At 36.5% G+C, this 19,845-nt stretch overlaps 2 protein-coding genes and 1 long non-coding RNA gene across 4 annotated transcripts in view; 1 reads left to right on the top strand and 2 right to left on the bottom strand.

Moving 5' to 3' along the window:
• The window catches only part of LOC135086793 (Krueppel-like factor luna), a 148,605-nt gene that overhangs the window by 75,394 nt on the left and 53,366 nt on the right, over nucleotides 1-19,845 (bottom strand). The gene's annotated exons all lie outside the window — the stretch shown is intronic.
• LOC135086797 (uncharacterized) overlaps nucleotides 1-19,845 on the top strand; it is a 143,512-nt gene that overhangs the window by 81,219 nt on the left and 42,448 nt on the right. The window lies entirely within an intron of this gene.
• On the bottom strand, nucleotides 985-9,520 carry LOC135086985 (uncharacterized). Its single transcript, XM_063981835.1, has 3 exons — nucleotides 9,408-9,520; nucleotides 8,252-9,304; nucleotides 985-1,445 (listed from the first exon to the last, which is right to left on the bottom strand). Exons 1-3 carry the CDS (start codon nucleotides 9,436-9,438, stop codon nucleotides 985-987), a joined length of 1,545 nt encoding a protein of 514 aa, XP_063837905.1. The 5' UTR covers nucleotides 9,439-9,520.

Below are 19,845 nucleotides of genomic sequence, written 5' to 3'. Positions count from 1 at the left end.
CTAAATCTATCAATGTTTCGCTGTGTGACGTAAAATGTGTTGGGTTATGTACGCATTGAACCAATCTATTGCATGTCAAAAAATTACCTAACTTAATACAGTTATTATCATGTACACTGAGCATATTAACATTAAAGTCACCCAACAATTAGTGTCCGACCGAATGTTCGGTTTCGGTTTCGTTTTCGGTTGAGTTTCGGTAAAAACACGAGTTTCGGTTTAGTTTCGTTTTCGGCGGAAAACTTGCCGAAACTACGACCGAAACCGAATGTGCATTACGATCATAGTTTATACTTAATTTATAGTATTATACAATGTGTCCGGGCATGTAGTGATCGAACTTTAAGGGCGTGATCTATGGTTAATTTTATCGATGAAAATACTTCAAATTTGGGGCTTGCTTGACCCATTTCTCAAAAAATTACAAGGCTTTAAGTTTTTAATTTTTAGAATTCACCTCTTCCTTCAAAAACAAGTGACTGCGTGAGCACCTTAACACTAATGAGCAAATATTTTATGTCATGCGATAGCTGATAAAATGATCTGTTAGTAAAGTAGAAAACAGACACAAGTTTCATACATTTTAAGGGAGTAGGAATGGATTTAAGTAGAAAAAAACATTACTTTTTTCACTTCTTTTTCAGTTATTTTCCAACACAAGAAAAACCACGTCGTTAAAGTATGTTTTATTTGCATTGTATTATTAGTATTTGAGCTATTCTACAAAACGAATGTAAATTTATTAGTCTACGTCTATTACTTTCGAAGCTATTGTTGAACAAAGATACCCCTTTCCAGCCGGTTCCATAGCGCGGTTAGTCATGTAGTCGGAGTAGGTTGTGCGATTCTTTCAGGCAGTGCATTTTCGCATTTCTTTATTTTTCCCTCAAAATTTTAGCCTTGTAAGGAAGTTTCGGTTTCGGTTTCGGCCGAAATAGACACCGTTGCCGAAATTCGTTTTCGGTTTCGGTTTCGGTCGTAAAACTAGTTTCGGTCGGACACTACCAACAATACAACATTGTCACACCATGTAAACGTTTCCAATGACGAAGACACCGCATCGAGAAATATATCAATATTCAGCCACGGCGGCCTATACGCAGTCCCTATAACTATCTTCTTTCCACTCACTGTTAGGCATAACCACATCTGCTCGACATTTTCCGATGGAGGGTGGGGCAGAACCCGCGCGCTCACTCCTAGGCGTACATAAAAACCCACTCCACCGCCGCGCGAGCGCACGGAGCTCGGTCGCGGAACGTGTCTCAGTCTGTATCCCGGCACCGCCGGTGCGCGCGCGTCCTGTCCCACACGCAGCCACGTCTCGTTTATTGCCAGTAGGTCGACGTGATGCTTTTCCACAGCTACTATGAATTCGTCGTGACGTGTACCGAGAGAACCAGCATTAAGTAAACCTAACTGTAGCTTACGTTGTTTATTCGCGCCTGATTCTATTAAAATAATTATAAAATGAGTGTGTACCGATCGGCACACGTCGTATTTTGTACGATATTCGATACGTAGCTGTTGAGCTGTGGATAATAGGCAAAAGTCGAACAGTAGTGCGACGCGAGTGTAATAAACGAGGAAACGTTTTATGTCCATTAAGTGCCGAGATTCTGTAAATAAAATAAAATAAAAAGGCGACAGGTTCGTTTAAGATTCGCAATAGTTGTGTAAAGTATAGTTACTTTTTGATAAAAACTATAACCAGATGGTCGAAAATGAGAATGACATAATGCCTCATCGCATCGTGAAGTCATCTCCGACGGGTTCTAGTCTAGCGCTATTCTATAAAAATACAATATCGTATTTTACTTTATTCTCCGGATAAAAATGCTTCGTTCGACGCCTCGGGAGCGGAGAGTACTTTCCCTGTAAGACGGTGTTACAATATCGACGGGTACAGGAAAACTCGTTACGTGTTTATCATATATTCGTATATTTTCTGAAGTGTTCACGTCACAGCTCACAATGGTTCTATGTTCACCGATTTCCCTTCAGTTTCACTTGTGCTAATGTCTCAATGGGAAAAGTAGTTAACACAACTTGTCTGCGATGCTGTTAATGCATTTCAATGTACTCCTACTAAGTAGGTTTAGTTCTTTGTTATGCCAATGTGATTAATATGCAAGAGACGTGGATGCAGTTTATTGAATTCTCAGGGTTTTTTATTGGACATGCTGCTAAAATTCATAATATACCAGCACTCATGATCAAGTAAACTTTTGTTGGCTGGGAATATGAATAAACACATCAAATATAACGAAATATGAACCGAATCCTAATCCTAGCAAAAAAGGCGTGTAGATGGAATGATTAAATACACCGCTAATCGATTGTTCTCCCATTCAATTTAAAAATACAAACGGTATACAATTTTTCATACACTATCAAAACTCACTTTCGGATTTTGGGTCCAGTAAAACTTTCCAAAGAACCCTTGTCCACGCACAGACGAACATGTTTGATTGATACGGGTATTTAAGAAAAACTTGTAGAAAGTAAGGTACGAGTACGTAAACGTAATTGTACAAAAGATACAAAAACTTCAAAACTTAAAGGCGTTATTGTTTCTAAGGATTTACCTTTATGGGGAGAAGATACATATATCATTACGAAAAACTTCATTTTAACTGTAAAGTCAAGAAATTATATGTGATGCAATAAAAACGCACGGAACCTTCTGCACGCGAGTGTAAGTCGCACTTGGCTAGTTTTTATTTTATTTTGCAAACATGACCTACATTCCACCACCTGACTCTGCTGTAGCCATGAAAATCCCGTACGCAAACAACTGCTATAAATTTTTCACCAATTCACTTCACCAAAATTTTCGTGGATTGCCCCTATTGTTCGCGTTTTACCAAAAAACTGACGTCCCTATAACCACCGTCTCTGTGTTCTTCTATTTTGAATCAAACGGTTTGCAAAGACTCACTAATTGGAAAAGGCACACATTGCATAGATTTTACAACAATTTGCCCATAACCTAATAAATAAAAAGGGAAGTTAGAATAAAATAATACAACTATAGTTACAAAAATATAATAGCCGACCAAATTTTGTTAATTTTTGCTTGTTTCTCTTTAGACCAACCCTTCAAATTGAATTGCATGTTTTTTGAATGATCAAACGAACTTACCAAGTGAAGTTCGATCTAAATTATCCTGTTTTCGCCGAAGAGATTTATTTTACCATGTAGTAGTACCCCTGTACGACAAGCCAATCCGCACACAATATTCAGCGCAGTAGTAGTAAAAAACAAAAGAGCGGGCAACCCCACCCCTACCACGCTGTGGGCTCGGTGTCCGAGCGGTCTCATTATATTTAGAGAAGAGATGACATTGACGTTTACCTCCAGGGAAGAAGATATAGAAATCTTCGGGTTGGGAGGGACCTTAAATCTCTTCGGCGAAAACAGGATAATTTAGATCGAACTTCACTTGGTAAGTTCGTTTGATCATTCAATTATCCTGCTTTCGCCTCCGAGATTTATTTTACCATGTAGATGTTTAGAGCATGGATCAATGTCCATGTTAAATGGTTAAGAGAGTAAATGTCAATGTACTAATTACATAATAAAGCAATATTTTTGTATTATAATCGTATTGCATCACTTATTCGTAACAATAACAAGTATCACGGTCTCAACAAGATTTTGTTCATTATAGAGTATTATTATATACATTTATTTGTACTTCTATTAACTGTTAAGTACGACTACTGATTGTAAAAAGTTGCCAAGACAGTTGACAGAGCATCCTGTCTATCCAGCACACTGGCTAATTGTATCAACGTTGACAGCGGCGCAAACCGCAGGCAATACTGCCGCGTGTCGCGTGCTGTGTGGGCCGAACGCCCTCGTGTCGACACTCCTTTCCTATATTTATCCAGTTTCATCTCAGAACTGAGCTTGACGACGGTAGTGGTTAACACCGAATCGATCACAGTGATTGCAAGGCTAACACTCTGATTGTTGTAAAACATAAGCTCACTTGCATTTTAATTAAATAAATAAATAATGTGGTTAATTAAAACTTATTAATTTATTTGGATACAGTTTGACCAGTATTCCAAAACAGTATTAATTTGGATTCCAAGTAACACTGTTGCGAGGAAAAAGTTTGGTTTCTATTTAATAGCACCTTTTAATAGCAATCTTTTGATTCTTGAAACCTGACCTATAAATTATAATATTTATTTAAATAATTATATATTTCAATAAATTATATGATTTCACTAACGATATTGCTAAGCGGTGGTTATTTAATGTTATTATAGGATGCACCCGACTTTAGAATATGCTAAGAAAATAGAGTAAGGTAGGTACAATGATGTAATTGAGCATTGTAAAAATATTTATTTGTCAGTCATTTGGTGTAGTGGTTTCGAAACGGACCACTATGCCGAGAGGTCCCGGGTTCGATCCCCGGCCGGGCAGAAATTGAATTGATACATTTTAATTTCTGTGATGGGTCTAGGTGTTACTATGTATAATATGTACTTATGTATATAAAAACGGTATTTAAGTATGTTTATATCCGTTGTCTAGGACCCATAGCTTTGCTCAGTTTGGGACTAGGAGCGTAGTGTAAAATGTCGAAGGAAGGATATTTATGTATTATTTGCGGAGTGTATAGCGGAGTCTGGTACGTTTTGTTTGATCCGCGACTGCCAAATACAAAACTCACTGCCAAAGAAAGGTAAGCTTAAATGGGCATAAATGGGCAATATGGTACTACTGATGTACCTGTTGCCCCAGCATTCAATTTTTTTTATTTTTTTATTTTTTATTTATTTATTTTTTAGTGAAAAAACGTATTAACGTCTAAAAAAAATGGTCGCCATTCTAAGGCGAATTAATTGGAATTAATTCATGTTAATCGTGTAGAAATCTCTACGCCAGACGATAAAATATGAATTATGACTAAATATCAAACAAAGTTCAAGAAACAAAAAATAGGTTTATGTCATGTACTGAAACCAAAGCGTCTAACATTTTCTGAGACAATATTGAACCAAGCTCCTACTCCGTGTCTTTATTCAGACACCTTGATTCAGTCAGCTTCAGTATTATGACTGTGATGATTGAATTTTTATAATCATGCTAAGAAAAAATAACAAATACTAATTCTCAATTTATACTTCATAGAAAGGGAAGAAAGACTCATTCATTATTATGAGTTTGTGGCAGCGTTATCGATTCGTAAAATAATATCGCATTATTTTTTGGTATTATTAAAAAATGTCCTTAATCTAAACTAAAGGTTACAAGTAGTGGTAGTACTGGTAGGTACCTACATAATACATAGTTTATTTTATGTGGTTGATTCGTTCTTTGACTGACCAAAGTCCACTAGTCCGGTTGTTATTACAAGCGGCCCGATTTCTTTTTTGATGCGTCAATAATTTTCTATTACATTGATTACAATGTAATTATTATTGAATTAAATTTATAAAGGCATAGTTATTATCGCTTTAACGCATAATAAGATACTTTGCTTGTCTAAAAGATTTAGCAAGAGAAATGATTCAATGTATTTCATGATGTCGCATCTCTTCTTATGAGAATTATAACGTTATAACATAAATAATTTATACGAACCAATTGTAAAACAGTACATGGGAGTTAAAACTGACTTCTTTTTTTTTTTTTTTTTTTTAGTAAATAAATAATAATAATGATGATGAAGGCTTACTTCGTAAGACTATCAATAGTATTATTAGCATTAATCATACATTGATTAGTAGGTACAAACCTACATAACAATGTTTTTTCAATACAAGAAAAAAAATGACGTCATCTTATGTACCGATACCGATACAGTTTAAGGAAGCTCTTAGATTTTATCTATTATTTATTTATAGATACAAGCTGGTGAGACGTCATGAATAAAAAAATAAACTTTGTAAAAATATCAGGGCTAAATAAAGAAAGGCCGCAAAGAGACAAACAAAAATGTTGCCTGTTTGTTCAGATACAAAACAAACATCCGTTAAAATAAGACAATAATTCTATTTGCTTTTCAGTGGCTATCGTGTTTATGTAATAAACATAAAATATTTTATATTAATAAGTTTCTTTAAACCATAAATGAATCTTTTGTTAAAAGTTTAATTGCGGTTAAAATATCATCCCTTTTGAAGTGCTTAAACCACATAAACTTTGTTTAGCATCTTATATAAACGCTATCTAAGTCCACCATCTAGGAACATATTTTTTTTTTTTTTTTAACAAGTGGGTAATCTCAGAATGTACTCGTGTCGACGGATGCGATTAAGAATATTCTTAATATCAACGTCTCTGCGCCGACGTGTATAATTATTTGTTATGTATAATTAATTATGTTTACTCGCATGGTTATGATGATTATGAAAAAAAACATCTGGGTTCGAATCGGGAATCGAATAGGTATCTCGGTACAATAAATTCTGTAACCGAATATTAGGTACATTGCATTTAAAATAACAATATTTTAAGCGGCCAGCACATACCTGTACATAGATGGCGCGTCGTCTAGGGACGCGGGTTACCTTGGTGTTCTGGTCGGTCTTTAATGGCGCTTCCCGCGGTGCTCTGGCAGCGCTGGGCATGCGGCGGCGGCGGCGCGGCGCTGCGGCGTAAATAACGGCGCCTGCGCTTGTGGAAGGCGGCGTGGTTGCGCCGCGGGCGGGTGATAGGTCTTAGCCCATCATACCATACAGCAGGGCGTAGCTTGTCGGTACGGCCTCTGTATAAAGCCTCGATTCACACAGTTATGCGAACGGCTAAAGCTTAAATTATATATTCAGTGCAGCAGCCTGGATTAGTTGTCATATCAAATAAATACCTCTTTTCCCGTTTTAGAGGATTATAATGAGTTATAGTTGTCGACCGTCGATGTAATTGGTCGACCGACCGGAAATGTAGAAAGATCTTTGTAAGTTTCCAACAAAAAAATGTGAGACTGATAAGTACTCACAATCACAATGTCAGTTAATATGAGTCGTTGCATAGAAAAAACGACATATTGTCATACTTCATATATAAAGTAGGCATTTATTTCCACTTCGACTCGGTTCGGTCAACAAACCGGCCTAAGGTTTATTTAGGATCATTTATTCTGACCTTATAATAGCAAGTAACGAATCTACATAAATGCACTTTGAATTTTGATCTGATACTTATTTCTTTCTTACTAGCCTTTGTATTTAGACCAATATCGATTGGTGTAATGTATAAAAATACGAAACAACAAAATTATTCAGTTACCCTTTGTAGCATTGAACAATGTGTATGGCCACAGGGTCATCGGTCGTTATAAAAGCAGGCGGAGGCTCGACTGGGGCGAGTGCGTCCGCGGCGCCGGGTCATCATGCTCCAAGATGGTTGATGGTTCATAAGGTGTAAGGCCAAGAAGGCAAGCTCTTAATGTGGGTAGTTTCGTACAAACGCAACATTTTTCTGTATGAGCTCATTATGTTCTGTTTTTACGGCTTTTAAAAATGGCCGAAAAGAAGATACTTAAAAACTCGTAAAAGTGAATAATATTACAATACCTGGCTATCTCGGTAGTTAATATCTCGTTTTTACTCGCTAGAGCAAAAAACGGCTACTGGTTAAAAAATCACCGAACATAAAGTGGCTGCTGGTTAATATCTCGTATTAACGCTACTGGTTAAAAAATGACCCGCAAATATGACCGAATATAAAGTGGTTGCTGGTTAATATCTCGTATTAACTCGCTAGAGCAGATAATGGCTACTGGGTAACATCTCGCATTACCTCGGAGAAAAAAAAATGGCTACTGGGTAACGTCTCGCATTACCTCGGAGCAAAAGAATGGCTACTGGGTAACATCTCGCATTACCTCGGAGCAAAAAATGGCTACTAGTTAACATCGCGCGTTAACTTGGAGCTAAAAATGGGTCAAAGTTACGCGTCGTGTCACAACGCTTATAATAAAAATGTACGAGCACTTGCACAAAATAGTTGTTACAACCAACCTTGTGTTGGGTCTAATTCTCGTCACTACACTGCACAACTTAAAATAATAACGTTTTTTGTCGGTAAAAACGTCCTGGTGACGTCACTTAAGCATTTTTCTTATACTGCGTGCGGTCGTTGCGCGTGCGCACAAAGGAATGAGACCGCTCGGACACCGAGCCCACAGCGTGGTAGGGGTGGGGTTGCCCGCTCTTTTGTTTTTTACTACTACTGCGCTGAATATTGTGTGCGGATTGGCTTGTCGTACAGGGGTACTACTACATGGTAAAATAAATCTCGGAGGCGAAAGCAGGATAATTATTATCATATCTAATATATCTTCTATTCCAGTAGCACCTCCATTCCAAGACATAAACATGTGTGAAACAGTTTCTAGCTCTTCAATATTGTTATCATTTAAATCGTAAACGTCGTTAATTTCATTAAGTAGTTCTATAAGTAACACTGCACATTTTTTCAACACATTTGGAATAAATTTAAAAACATTTTCATTTGTTATCACTTCATCAATGAAATCCAGCACATCTCTTTGAGCGCTAGCATTAGTCTTAGATGCATACAGCAAGTTCTTTCTAAACATTACATTAGATTTTATAGATGTAGAATATTTTTCTAAAACTACAGGTACAGCAGTTAAAACTTCTCTTATAATAGCATCACCGTCATTAAGGAGAATCCTGAGCCACTCGATTATGTAATCAGAATAATGTTCCCTTTCTTTGCATAGACCCAACGCATTACACATTTGCATTTCTATCAAACTGATGCCAAGTTTTACTTGCTGTCTGAAGATTTTTTCTTTTAAGGTCTGTCGATGCCAATTAGTGCGGGCAAGCCACGTTCCTTCTTTCAATTTGGCTAATGAATACTCTAATATCTTTTCAATTAAGAAGTTGGATAAATCCATAAAATCCAACAAGAAATCTTCAGATTCATTGAAACGTTTTTCTTCTATCATTTTCTTTAATTTGTATTGCAATAGATACTCGTATTCTAAATCAGTAGCGTTAAATGCCTTGTTGACTTTAGCGATTTCCTTTTCACCTAAGTTGTAATAGTTCTTGATGTTAGATTTTATTTGCTTCAATTGGTCTAATGATACAGATTTCAGGACACTTATAAATAATTCCCACGTAACAGTGTCGTTACTGTCAGATTCGTTAGAAACTTCTTCTATTTCATTTGCGATAATAAGTGTACTTTCATTAAATACGCTTGGCGTAGTGGTCAAAGTAACGACCTCATGAATATTGTTCTGCGTTACATTACCACCAGTGTCATTAGCTTGACAAACACTATATTTGATACAAATGACTGAAATATCAAGATCAAAATATCACATGATCAATTAGATATATTAATTTCGACAAGAAAAATAAGTGGAAATTATTTAATTTTTCGTGAAACTTTTACTTACCAAACATTACGCTATGTATTATTCCTACCATTTTTATTAGTTAACTGAATTTCACAATACAATTTTACACTAGCGGCAAGGATTTTATGACCAAAAATACAACAAAATTTAATATGAACCAATAAAATGTAACGAAGTTTACAGTAACATGATTCTAACTTTTAGTATGTGTAAAGTTACTGTGTAAACAAAATAACTATGAGCATAATTTTTTAATATCAAAACTTGTCCTCAAAACGAAATGTCAAGAATTGAAAAACCTAAAGTATTAGATGCAGAATAAAGTTCTAAATCAGGTTAAATGTAAAGCAGTCCAAACTCAATGCCTTCTCAAGCATCTGCGCTAAAATGCGATATTGTTTGTGCGACTAGACTCACTGAATTGTATCGATGAACTCGGTTCAGTGGATCGCGTATAAGGAGGTGAATGAGAGCAGACGCCGAGTCGGATTGCGGCGGAACAACAATTTTCACCTGCAGGACTATTCTAAAACGCCGTTTACGTAGTTTGGATCTATCCGTCACCGTCGTTCATTCCGGCGTCTCGCTTTGCGGGAGAGGGATGGCAACATTCGAAACTTGGATAAAGTTTTTCGGAGTAACCCTGCAAAGCCCGTCGGAATTGCATCGGGATGTTTTGCCCGTTTCCATCTCCGCTGCATTTTACCTCTGACGGGCCATTTTGCAGTGTATTAGTGGGGAAGTGGATCAAATATTAAAAAAATATTTATAGCCGTTTTCATTCGCTGAAGTTTGTGAAGTAAATTGAATTTGTGTTTTGGTTGATTTTCAGCTATTGTTTACGAAACGCGGCGGAGAGATTAATAAAAGTTAATATGAATATGAAAATATTTCAGAATCTTTAGCTTTCAAAAAATACACTAATACTAAGCATCGTACTAATGATACTGCTACACAGTAGATCATACACGCTTTTCTTGTTTGAGTTTGCATTGTAAATCGTAATGCTTAAAATACACAACCGACCATCATCTAATCAAGTAGTATTGCACGTAAATCAATTATTTGAACTGTTGATGGTTTGTTTTTTCAGCAAAAACATTCCATTCCATCCCCCTCTGTTTGTGTTGCAAGGATCATGTTGAACAAAACCACCTCTCCACAATTAATTTGTAAAACGAAAAGCGGAGGCGTATTTGAGTGACGACATCGGACAAATTGCCGCAAACTTGTTTAGTTTCCCTTTCGTGTTTCCATTTTACTTTGAATTTTTCATTCAACAACGACATTTGGATTGCACTTCGCAATCGTGAAAATAAATATCAAACCACTTATGCTGATTAACTCTCAATCACTTCCGATCTACCGTAAACGAGTGCCAATAATAATGAATTTATTCTCGGCCACGGATCCACTAGAGTCAATAGGATTGTTCAACAAATTGCATTGTCGGTTGTCAATATGACGCGGCTTTTGAACGAGTGTTGCATTAAAACGGGCCAGCATATTATTAACGGATTAAGAGCCTAATAATCGTGTTAGTAATTAATAATATTAATTTGATATAAACGTGACTCAGTGACGTTTAACACAACCACAACTCAACCCAGCTTAGGTTTAGGTGCTAATCCTATAATCAAAATTGCATTTAATATCACGTCACAAATCTAATAATTCTGTTGAAACGTACCACGGTCCGCTTCATTAACTAACAAGGCTACAACGTTTGTATTAGTGAGCAAAAGAATATTAAATAGAATGTTCCTGAAAGGAGGATATTTTATGCTTAGTGATTGCCGATGGCGAGTCTCAGTCAGGATTTTGAGTGTGCCATATCGTTGGAAGATCGACGTTTGCTTGAAAACCTCTGTGCGGGTCCGTTCGGTAATCACCAACTACCCCCGTGAAACTCGTATTTGAACGGCTCAAAGCTTACAGTTGAATAGTAGGTATATTTGAAAAATGCACAAATAATCGGTTCTCGAATCACTCAATATTTGTAAAATTCCAAATGATCGGTGGAAGATTTTTCAGTGTTTTAATATTTGGTACGAGTATGATTAAATTGACAACTGACACATTAAATTGGTAGAGTTTTGAAGACCACTTTTAACATTTATTTGTACAGTTAACTTTTTAAAATTAATTAGATTGTCTTCCGTAACCGACTGCAACGTATTTTTAAAGTATGTACTTTTAAATGTATTTACAAAACCTTTTATCCGCTCAGTACTTAAAGTATTTGACGTTTCTCTCTCAGTATAAGTATAAAAGTTTTCTTGAGGCTTGATGTCTAGATTTTAGTAAGTTCATTGCTCTTAGTTTCTGTGAAAGATAACCAGTGATATCCCCATTTTTAACCCCTATCTCTGTGATATAAAATATTCATATTTTTCTTCTACTAATTTTGTTTTTCTTTAGTGTGTTTAACCCTCGCTGTACGAGGTGGGGTGTGATACACCCCAGTCCTTTAAAAATAGCCACAATTTTGAAAATTTGCAAGTGCTGAATTTGAAATTCTCAGTAGCTGGAATTATGACACTGCTGCTTCGATCAGCGTTGCAAAATCAGTCCAGCGGTGACTACCAACTGAGTTACATGCCTTTAAAGTGCGTGTGGGTGTCACACACCCCACCTGGTTCGGGACGTTGTTAAAAAGTTTTAAAAAAATCTAACAGTTTTGGTGTAATTTATATATTTTTAGCTTTGTCAATTGAATAAAATTCAATACAAATATTATTTTTCATGATTTTTACGGTATTTGAAATTTTCAAGCACTTTTAGTCAAATGAGATGACTTTTAGTGCGAATCTGGAAGTTTACTACTGAGATCCGAAGATGTATGTGAACATACAGTTATGGGCTACAATTTATACTTGGTGATACAATTTATGGGCTACTGAAATGGAATAACATATTTTATAAATAAATAAAATTGTTACGCTCCCATTTTATGCATTGAGCATACTCATTTTCTTTCATCAGAATGAGGATCAGTACTGTTGTAGAAAATTCAATAAAACTGGTATCTACGTTAATCTTTAAGACGTAAGAAAGATATATCTTTTTGAATTATCCAAATCGGACCATTACTTACGAAGATATTAAGTAATAAACATAGGCCGTTTTTGCCGCTAAAAGTCTACGTACGCAGGGTCGCGTGACGTCACTATATCCGAATCGAGCGCAGCCGGCGTACTATTGGGATGGAAAATATTTTTTTCCAGCTAAACTATCAGTTTTAGAAAAAAACTTTTAATAACATTTATTCATCAAAATAAAGTAACCCATCGACCAGTAATTTTTAAAAATAAAAATTGTGAAAAATAAGTATCGCTATGTCCAAAAACCACATTTTCATAGGATTCGATGGAATGCGGAGACGCGGTTGGGGTGAGTGTAACTTAATGATTGTTTGTATTGAACATAATAATACATAATATGATGCTAATATCCAGTTTCTGGCTTGGGGGGGGGGGGGGGGGATAAGTCATACCCAGCTTACAGCCTGGGGGGAGGAGCAAGCCTTAAAGCCTTACCCAGCTTCTGGCCTTGGTGGGAGGGGGGGAGAGGCAAGTCATACCCAACTTCTGGCCGAGGGGGAAGTCATGCTCAGCTTATGACCTGGGGAGAGGAGGGGGGCGGGGTAGTCATACCAGCTTCTAGGCTAAGATTAAATAGATTTCCAGGAGGGAGCAGCTGGCCCGCCCATGGGAACGGCGAACTAAATAACAGGTAGGTATTGCGTGTACATCGAAATGATCTTCATAGCAATGTCTTGTAGCCTAGGCAGAGTGTATCTGCCTCAGCTATACCTTATTGTTAGAAGTAAATAAATTAATACTTATACATTTTTATATTTTACTTGGAAGAAGATATGACTCTAACAACACTTATGAACACTTTATTTGAATAAATCGCCAAATATACCACCGCGGAGACCCCAATCGCGTCTCTGCGTTCCATTAAATCGTATGAGCGTATGGATTTTTAGCGATATTTTTCACAATTTCTATTTTAAAAAATTACCTATCGATAGCTTACTTTATTCTGATGAATAAATGTCATTACAAGTTTTTCTCTAAAACTGATAGTTTGGCTAGAAAAAAATATTATCTAGCCACGCAGTACGCCAGCAGCGTTCGGATCGGATATAGTGACGTCATCGTCCCCGCGCCGGGCGGTCAGTGAACTTTTTTAGTAATTTGGCCATAACTTCGTCAATTTTTGTCGTAGAACAAAAATTTTTGGACTGTATATTATGGATTTCTTAGCCCTATAAATCATCACAGCTAAAAATCGAAATGATCCTCATTGTGGTAAATTGAAAACCGATGATCAAAACAAATTTATACCCTTCCAGTTTTTAATTTACTTTTAAATTATATGTAAATACTTGTACTTTGTTAAATAAAAACGGTTGTCATAATTAAAGGCACTAATTAAAAATTATACATAGGAAACTGATTCCTAAATTACAAGAACAACGGAAATTGTGTCTTTTTGTTTTTTTATGATAAAAATGTTATAATACATATTTTCAGCTCAGAGCATTTCTTAAACCTAATTAGCATACGTAAATAATCAATATTAAACATTAAATTCCAGCTAAAAAATGTTGTATGAAAATTTTATCACTTTGTATATTGGGGTGTGTCATACCCCACCTGGTACGGGACGTAACTTTTAGTCACCTCGTACACGGAGGGTCATATGATATTTATTGGAATTCATTTTTTTTTTTCAAAAGACTGTTTCACTTTTCATAGCATTAGTTATTATATCTCATCCAAGCGACAATAGGTCAATGGTGTCGGTGTCGGGATTTTTGTTTACAAATTACAAATATTCTTTTCAAATATCTAAGATGAGTTTTAGAAATATAAATCCCTGCAAGCCCAAGAAAATATTACCTTGCAGTTCACAAATAAACGTGTGACGTCATACTGATAGTCGTATCAGCTGTTACGATAAGCGCATGAATTTTATCAACGTGTAAACTACTCTCGAAATTATTACTAATTGTAAACGTACATATTCGTGATAAGATAGTATCTACATACATTTATTTACATAACATTGTAGAAAAAATCATAATCAGCAAAGTTTATTTATTTTTGTAAAAAAAAAAGTCTTCTTCTGACTATAATCGACTGTAACGGAAAATCAAAATAAAAACATCAGTTGTCAAATAAAATATGTCAGAAACTGTTATTAATTTGCCTGTGGCAATATCTGGTTGTCATATTCAGAATCACATATCCCTTTTCAATTGTAATAAATTCATCATGACGTGATTTTACTGAAAAAATATCCAATAATAGTAGTAGTAGTAGTGTTATTATTAATTTAAAAAAATAAACGCAAATAATATTTTCACGATATTCTTTACCTAATAAGTATTGACACTCAAGTATGAAGTCTCAATTAGCTTCAAAAGCGAAGGTAAGACAGCCGACAGACTAATACCATCTTGAGACGATGTATAACAATGCCTTTCTAAGTAAGTACCAAGCAAAGGGGATTACAATATGCGTGAATATTCAGTTTCTTGCTTGAAAAATTCTAGTTCAGTCATGAAAAAATCTTACATAAACCTGAGGGAGACAAACAGAGCGAGCGTGCATCGTCTGTCAAAATGTATGAAATTATCACGCTACGCTCACGTCAAACCGTGGCTATTGTAGTCGTACATAACCTTGATCCTTGTTTCTTTTTTATCACATTCCCTGATACATTATTAGGGTACTTCGAACGTTCCACGTCACAGGAAGGCTTAATGAGCCTTTGAGAAGTCGTCATTAGCGCGTCAAAGATAGATAGGAAAGCCGTAGGCAGCTGGAGACAATAGATATTCTATGCGCAGTTAGTGCCTGGGCACGCGAAAGGTGATCCATTGTTGATTCACCACAGACGTGTAGGATGGCTCGTTTGCGGTATTTTTCAAATACGCGCTAAATAAGTTCGCACGCCGCAGCGTCTGACTCTGCGACGAAGTGAAGGTCCCAGTCCCACATATTAAAATGTATGGAGTGACATAGTTTACGTAATTAGACTTCAGAGCGAGCGCGTTCATGCATACTTTGATGTGAATTTCAGCCAGTATCGCAAAGCTTGAGAAGTAACAAATTAAGCACCCAAAATATGCCTTGATATTGTTATGTTTAGCTCTAAATTTGTACGGCATGTTTTCATTAACCTTTTGCTCATACATGTTTAGTGTGGGATGTAGAGATGGACCTAATTTGCGATTGTAAGTTGGTAATTTTGCGAAACGAGATGCAAACAAACCCAACTTTCGTTAAATTTTAACTCAAATGTTAAAAATTTGTGTCTCCTCGACAATTTTCAAACATATAAATATTTACGCCCAGAATGTCAGAGCGAAAAGAGATTTAGTCGAAAATACAGAAATCATTTCAGAGAGTACCTACTCTCCGAAATTATTTCTGAAGCTCTAGGTAGAGCTACGAGTAATATAGGGCTTCATTTGTTTTTATCGGAGCGCAAGCAAGCAATACACTTACGATTAGGTAAGTGTACTCGTATACATACATAAGTCGAGATGTCGGACGTGTGACTAATGACTATCCACACACACTCAGGGACTGTTTCCGACAGTCGGCCGATAGGCTTGATTTTGCCTGTGTCTGGGATTTGTGCAATATACATTTACATATACTATGCGAGTCAGTAACAGATATCAGTGACGTGCAATCTGCAAGTTAAGCGGCCAATCCACCAGAATTCAATTACAATACGAGTAACATCGTTATGCTGCCTAGATATGTCACCGCACAATTTGTCAGCCGTCAGTCTGGTGAGTTCGCAGCGACATTTCAATACTGGACGAGCGCGTTTTGTCTCTGCGGGAAGCAGTTAACTATGACACATGAGTAATTGCGTATTAAATACCAACACGTTTGAAAAAAGCTAGCAGTTCTTGGGAGGAGCGAGGTAGGACTTTTGATATAAACTAAAATAGAGAAACACGGGTCTCAATCTCAACGCGACTATGAGTTACATAATATGTATGTACTCACGGTTTGACGTTTCGGCTGCTATGCTGCACCTTAAAATTTTAATACATATAAATGTATACTTAACTAGTACAGCGATTAGTCATTTGTCTTTCGCTCTCAGTCTCTCAGCTGCACTTGTGTGCATATACCTGCGTACAAATAACCAACAAACGGAATAAAAGATGTTTGACATTCATCATTGTCCGTATATTATATTTTATGTGCTGTTCATATAAAATAACAAAGAAGCAAGCACTTCAATGTGGTGACTTCCCTTTGCAATTAGTTACTTATGCGTTGTGTTGGTTTAGTAATAATACAAATTGATTGCTCAAAATTTGCAATTACAATGCAGAGGGTCAACAAATTGCAATATGTAAATTAATTATTCCACTATCATAACCTGCATCGTTATAGTACGGAAAATATAACGACAGGTGCATTCAACAGGACGACCACGGGCGAAAATTAAGAGCACTGATGCGTTAAAGCGATTCCAATTAATTAGCTTAATCGTTAGCCTTGTAAGCGCATTCGAACGTTAATTAATGTAATAACATTATCCACGCAACTTTCACAATATTTTCACCGAGATCGCAAAAGAATACAACGGTGACTGTTTACAAAGCCGCACAAAAAACAAATGAAAATGGTTATTTCAAAGTAACTGCGAAAGTTTGGATGTCTGAATGTTTGTTACTCTTTCACGCAAAAACTACTGAACGGATTTTGACGAAACTTTACAGTATTAATGTTTATAACCCAAAATAACATATAGGCTATAATTTATGACGATCTGTGACAAACTAAATTTCACGCGGGTGAAGCCGCGGGCAGCGGCTAATAAGTAATAAAAATGGAATGAAGTGGAAAATAGAAGGTACCCATGAGGATTTGATTTATTGACGAGTAAATAATGAAAATCGATGCCTTTTTAATATTCCGTGGCAGCTTCTAGCTCTGGGAAATATGACTTCAAATTACAGGTCAATTTATACTACTCAGAATTTTTGAAAGGGATATTTTCATACCATGCAAGGACTCATCATGTCCGCTTCTCTGAGCAAGTTTCATTGCAATCTAATATGAACCGTATTTTCTGAAATATAACGACTAGTGTCCCTACGAAGAGTGGAGAAAGAAATCTGCGTCGTCCGCTGGGATTTTTAGGGTCGGAGCGTAATGTAATGTCGTCTGGATTACATTTCTGAATGTAAAAGTTGGTGAATGTACGTACATAAGCAGAAACATGCCGAGTTTTATTAATTAAATAAATAGTAGTTTGCTCTGCGGTTATGAATTTCTTGAAAAGGTATTCATCAAAATAAAGTAGTACTGTGGCGATATAGACACAAAACACATCCATGTTAACACAGTGATGTACAACACACTCATTATTATTACCTTACCTACTTAACTACCCACAACCACACCGAGCATTGTAAACAGGTGAACAAAAGTACGTTTATTAATTATTATCTATACTTATAATAAATCTGTAGAGAGGTCAATTCTGTACATGAAATATTTTTTCAAAATAACTATCAGGGGGTGATTAGTGATCGATACTGATGCCAAAAATGCAATCAGTAAAATTTTTGTCTGTCTGTCTGTCTGTCTGTCCGTCTGTATGTTCCTTATAGAAACAAAAACTACTCGACGGATTTTAACGAAACTTGGTACAATTATTCTTCATACTCCTGGGCAGGTTATAGTATACTTAGGAATTCCCACGGGAACAGGAATTAGCGGGAAAATCCTTCTGTATGAAAAATCTAAACCGCTTAAGATAGACTCTTGAAATTTGGCATGTAGGTACCTTAGTAAACTTAAAGCTTAGTTACAACAGGATATTGCAAAATTCCCACGGGAACGGGAGTTAGCGGGAAAAAACATTTGTATAAAAAAATCTAAACCGCGTAAGATAGATGAAGGGGGTAAAACGGGATCCACGCGTACGAAGTCGCGGGCGGCCGCTAGTTCTAAATAAAAAACTTAGTGCAATAAAGAACTCAACATTTTGGAGCGTACACAAACAGCACACGCGGCACTTTTCGCAACGGCGCCAAAGACAAATTGCGGTGCCTGCCCGGTTGGAATACGCGAAACGATCGCTCTACCGATGCATTAATGTTATTTTCATACGTTTTATAGGTGCTCGATCCACAAATTATTATTTTCAGTAGATCGCAAGCTCGCGTAGATTTTGATTTCACAAAGGTTCTTTAGAGATCTTACTCTAGAGAAAAAATTTAGAATCATACTTTCAGAAACTACCTCGAAGGATCAATACATCGATTAGATATCTCACTAAAAGTTTATCCGAATGGTTGGCAACATCTCTTATGAAAATATTTTCTGTTGTAAATACAGCATCCATACTCAACAGAGCCAAGCGATCGAAGGAATGCTAAAATGTTGATATTTGATGTTAGATTCGTTGTGTGTAAGTATCAAATCTGATTTATGAAACAATGTTATCAATCGATAGATACGTATAGCAAACCAGGTGAATTACAGTAACAGCAAGTCGTTTGCTTTGAACCGAAATTAAAAAAGAAACTCATTAGAGTTTAACCACCAATAATAAAACATAAAACAAGTTTCATTTTCACCAAACCGCGAATACATCTAACCGACGCCAGACAATTTTTTTTGTGTGTTTCTACACTAAAAAGCAATTGGCATAAAAATAAGCTATTTCGGCAGCATTAACTGAAATAAAGCGTTGTTTCGCCGTAGCAAACTGTTTCCACAACATGAGATTTCGCAACCGATTTTACGGGCAGCGGGAGTTTTCCCGGAACACAATTCGTATTCGGGCAACATTATTGATTGGCAGCCTCGGAACACCAGGCTACTCCAAAACGCTGTTTACGTAGTTTCGTATCTGTCACCGTCTCTCATGCCGGCATCTCGCTTTGCGTGAGAGGGATGCCAAAACTTGAACCTTCAAATAACGTTTCTCGGAGTAGCCCCGCACTTTCGGGGATACGGACAGCGTGATTGATCCGTTCAAGCGTGTTGCCAGCAAAACAAGTTGAACCAGCCTCTTTTATACAAAGTTAACGAACTTACTTACAGTGTTTAAAGGCAAATTTTTTTTGTACTTCTTTCGCCAACGTCCCTATCGATTTGTGCCGCGATAAGTTAAAATGCTCCGGGCGTTGTAGGAGATAGTTTGTGAGATTATATCAAGTTGTATCGAAGATGAGCAAGGAAATAGGGAACGAAAAATATGACGGATTGAAAATATAATAATACAAGTGCTAACAGTAAAAACTACGTTGATTTATAAGCACTGGCCATGGCCAGTCTCATTCCTTCAGGACACATCATGTGTGTCCTGAAGGAATGAGAAGTAAGTAACTAATTGCGCAGGCCCAAAAGAAACCCGGCTTTACTGATTTATTTTCCTACTTTGATCAAAGAAGTACAAACATACCAAATTAATA

This window comes from Ostrinia nubilalis, chromosome Z (genome assembly GCF_963855985.1).
Source record: "Ostrinia nubilalis chromosome Z, ilOstNubi1.1, whole genome shotgun sequence".
Classification (NCBI taxonomy): domain Eukaryota; kingdom Metazoa; phylum Arthropoda; class Insecta; order Lepidoptera; family Crambidae; genus Ostrinia; species Ostrinia nubilalis.
This window is presented reverse-complemented; position numbering and strand designations above follow the sequence as displayed.

What these genes read in the sequence shown, in the direction of transcription:
- LOC135086985 (XM_063981835.1), bottom strand. Translation starts at nt 9,438, where the DNA reads ATGGTAGGAATAATACATAGCGTAATGTTTG. An exon ending in AATACATAGCGTAATGTTTG is followed by an intron (nt 9,305 to 9,407) that starts GTAAGTAAAAGT and finishes TTGATATTTCAG; the next exon opens with TCATTTGTATCAAATATAGT. An exon ending in TCCGAGATTTATTTTACCAT is followed by an intron (nt 1,446 to 8,251) that starts GTAGTAGTACCC and finishes TAATAGAATCAG; the next exon opens with GCGCGAATAAACAACGTAAG.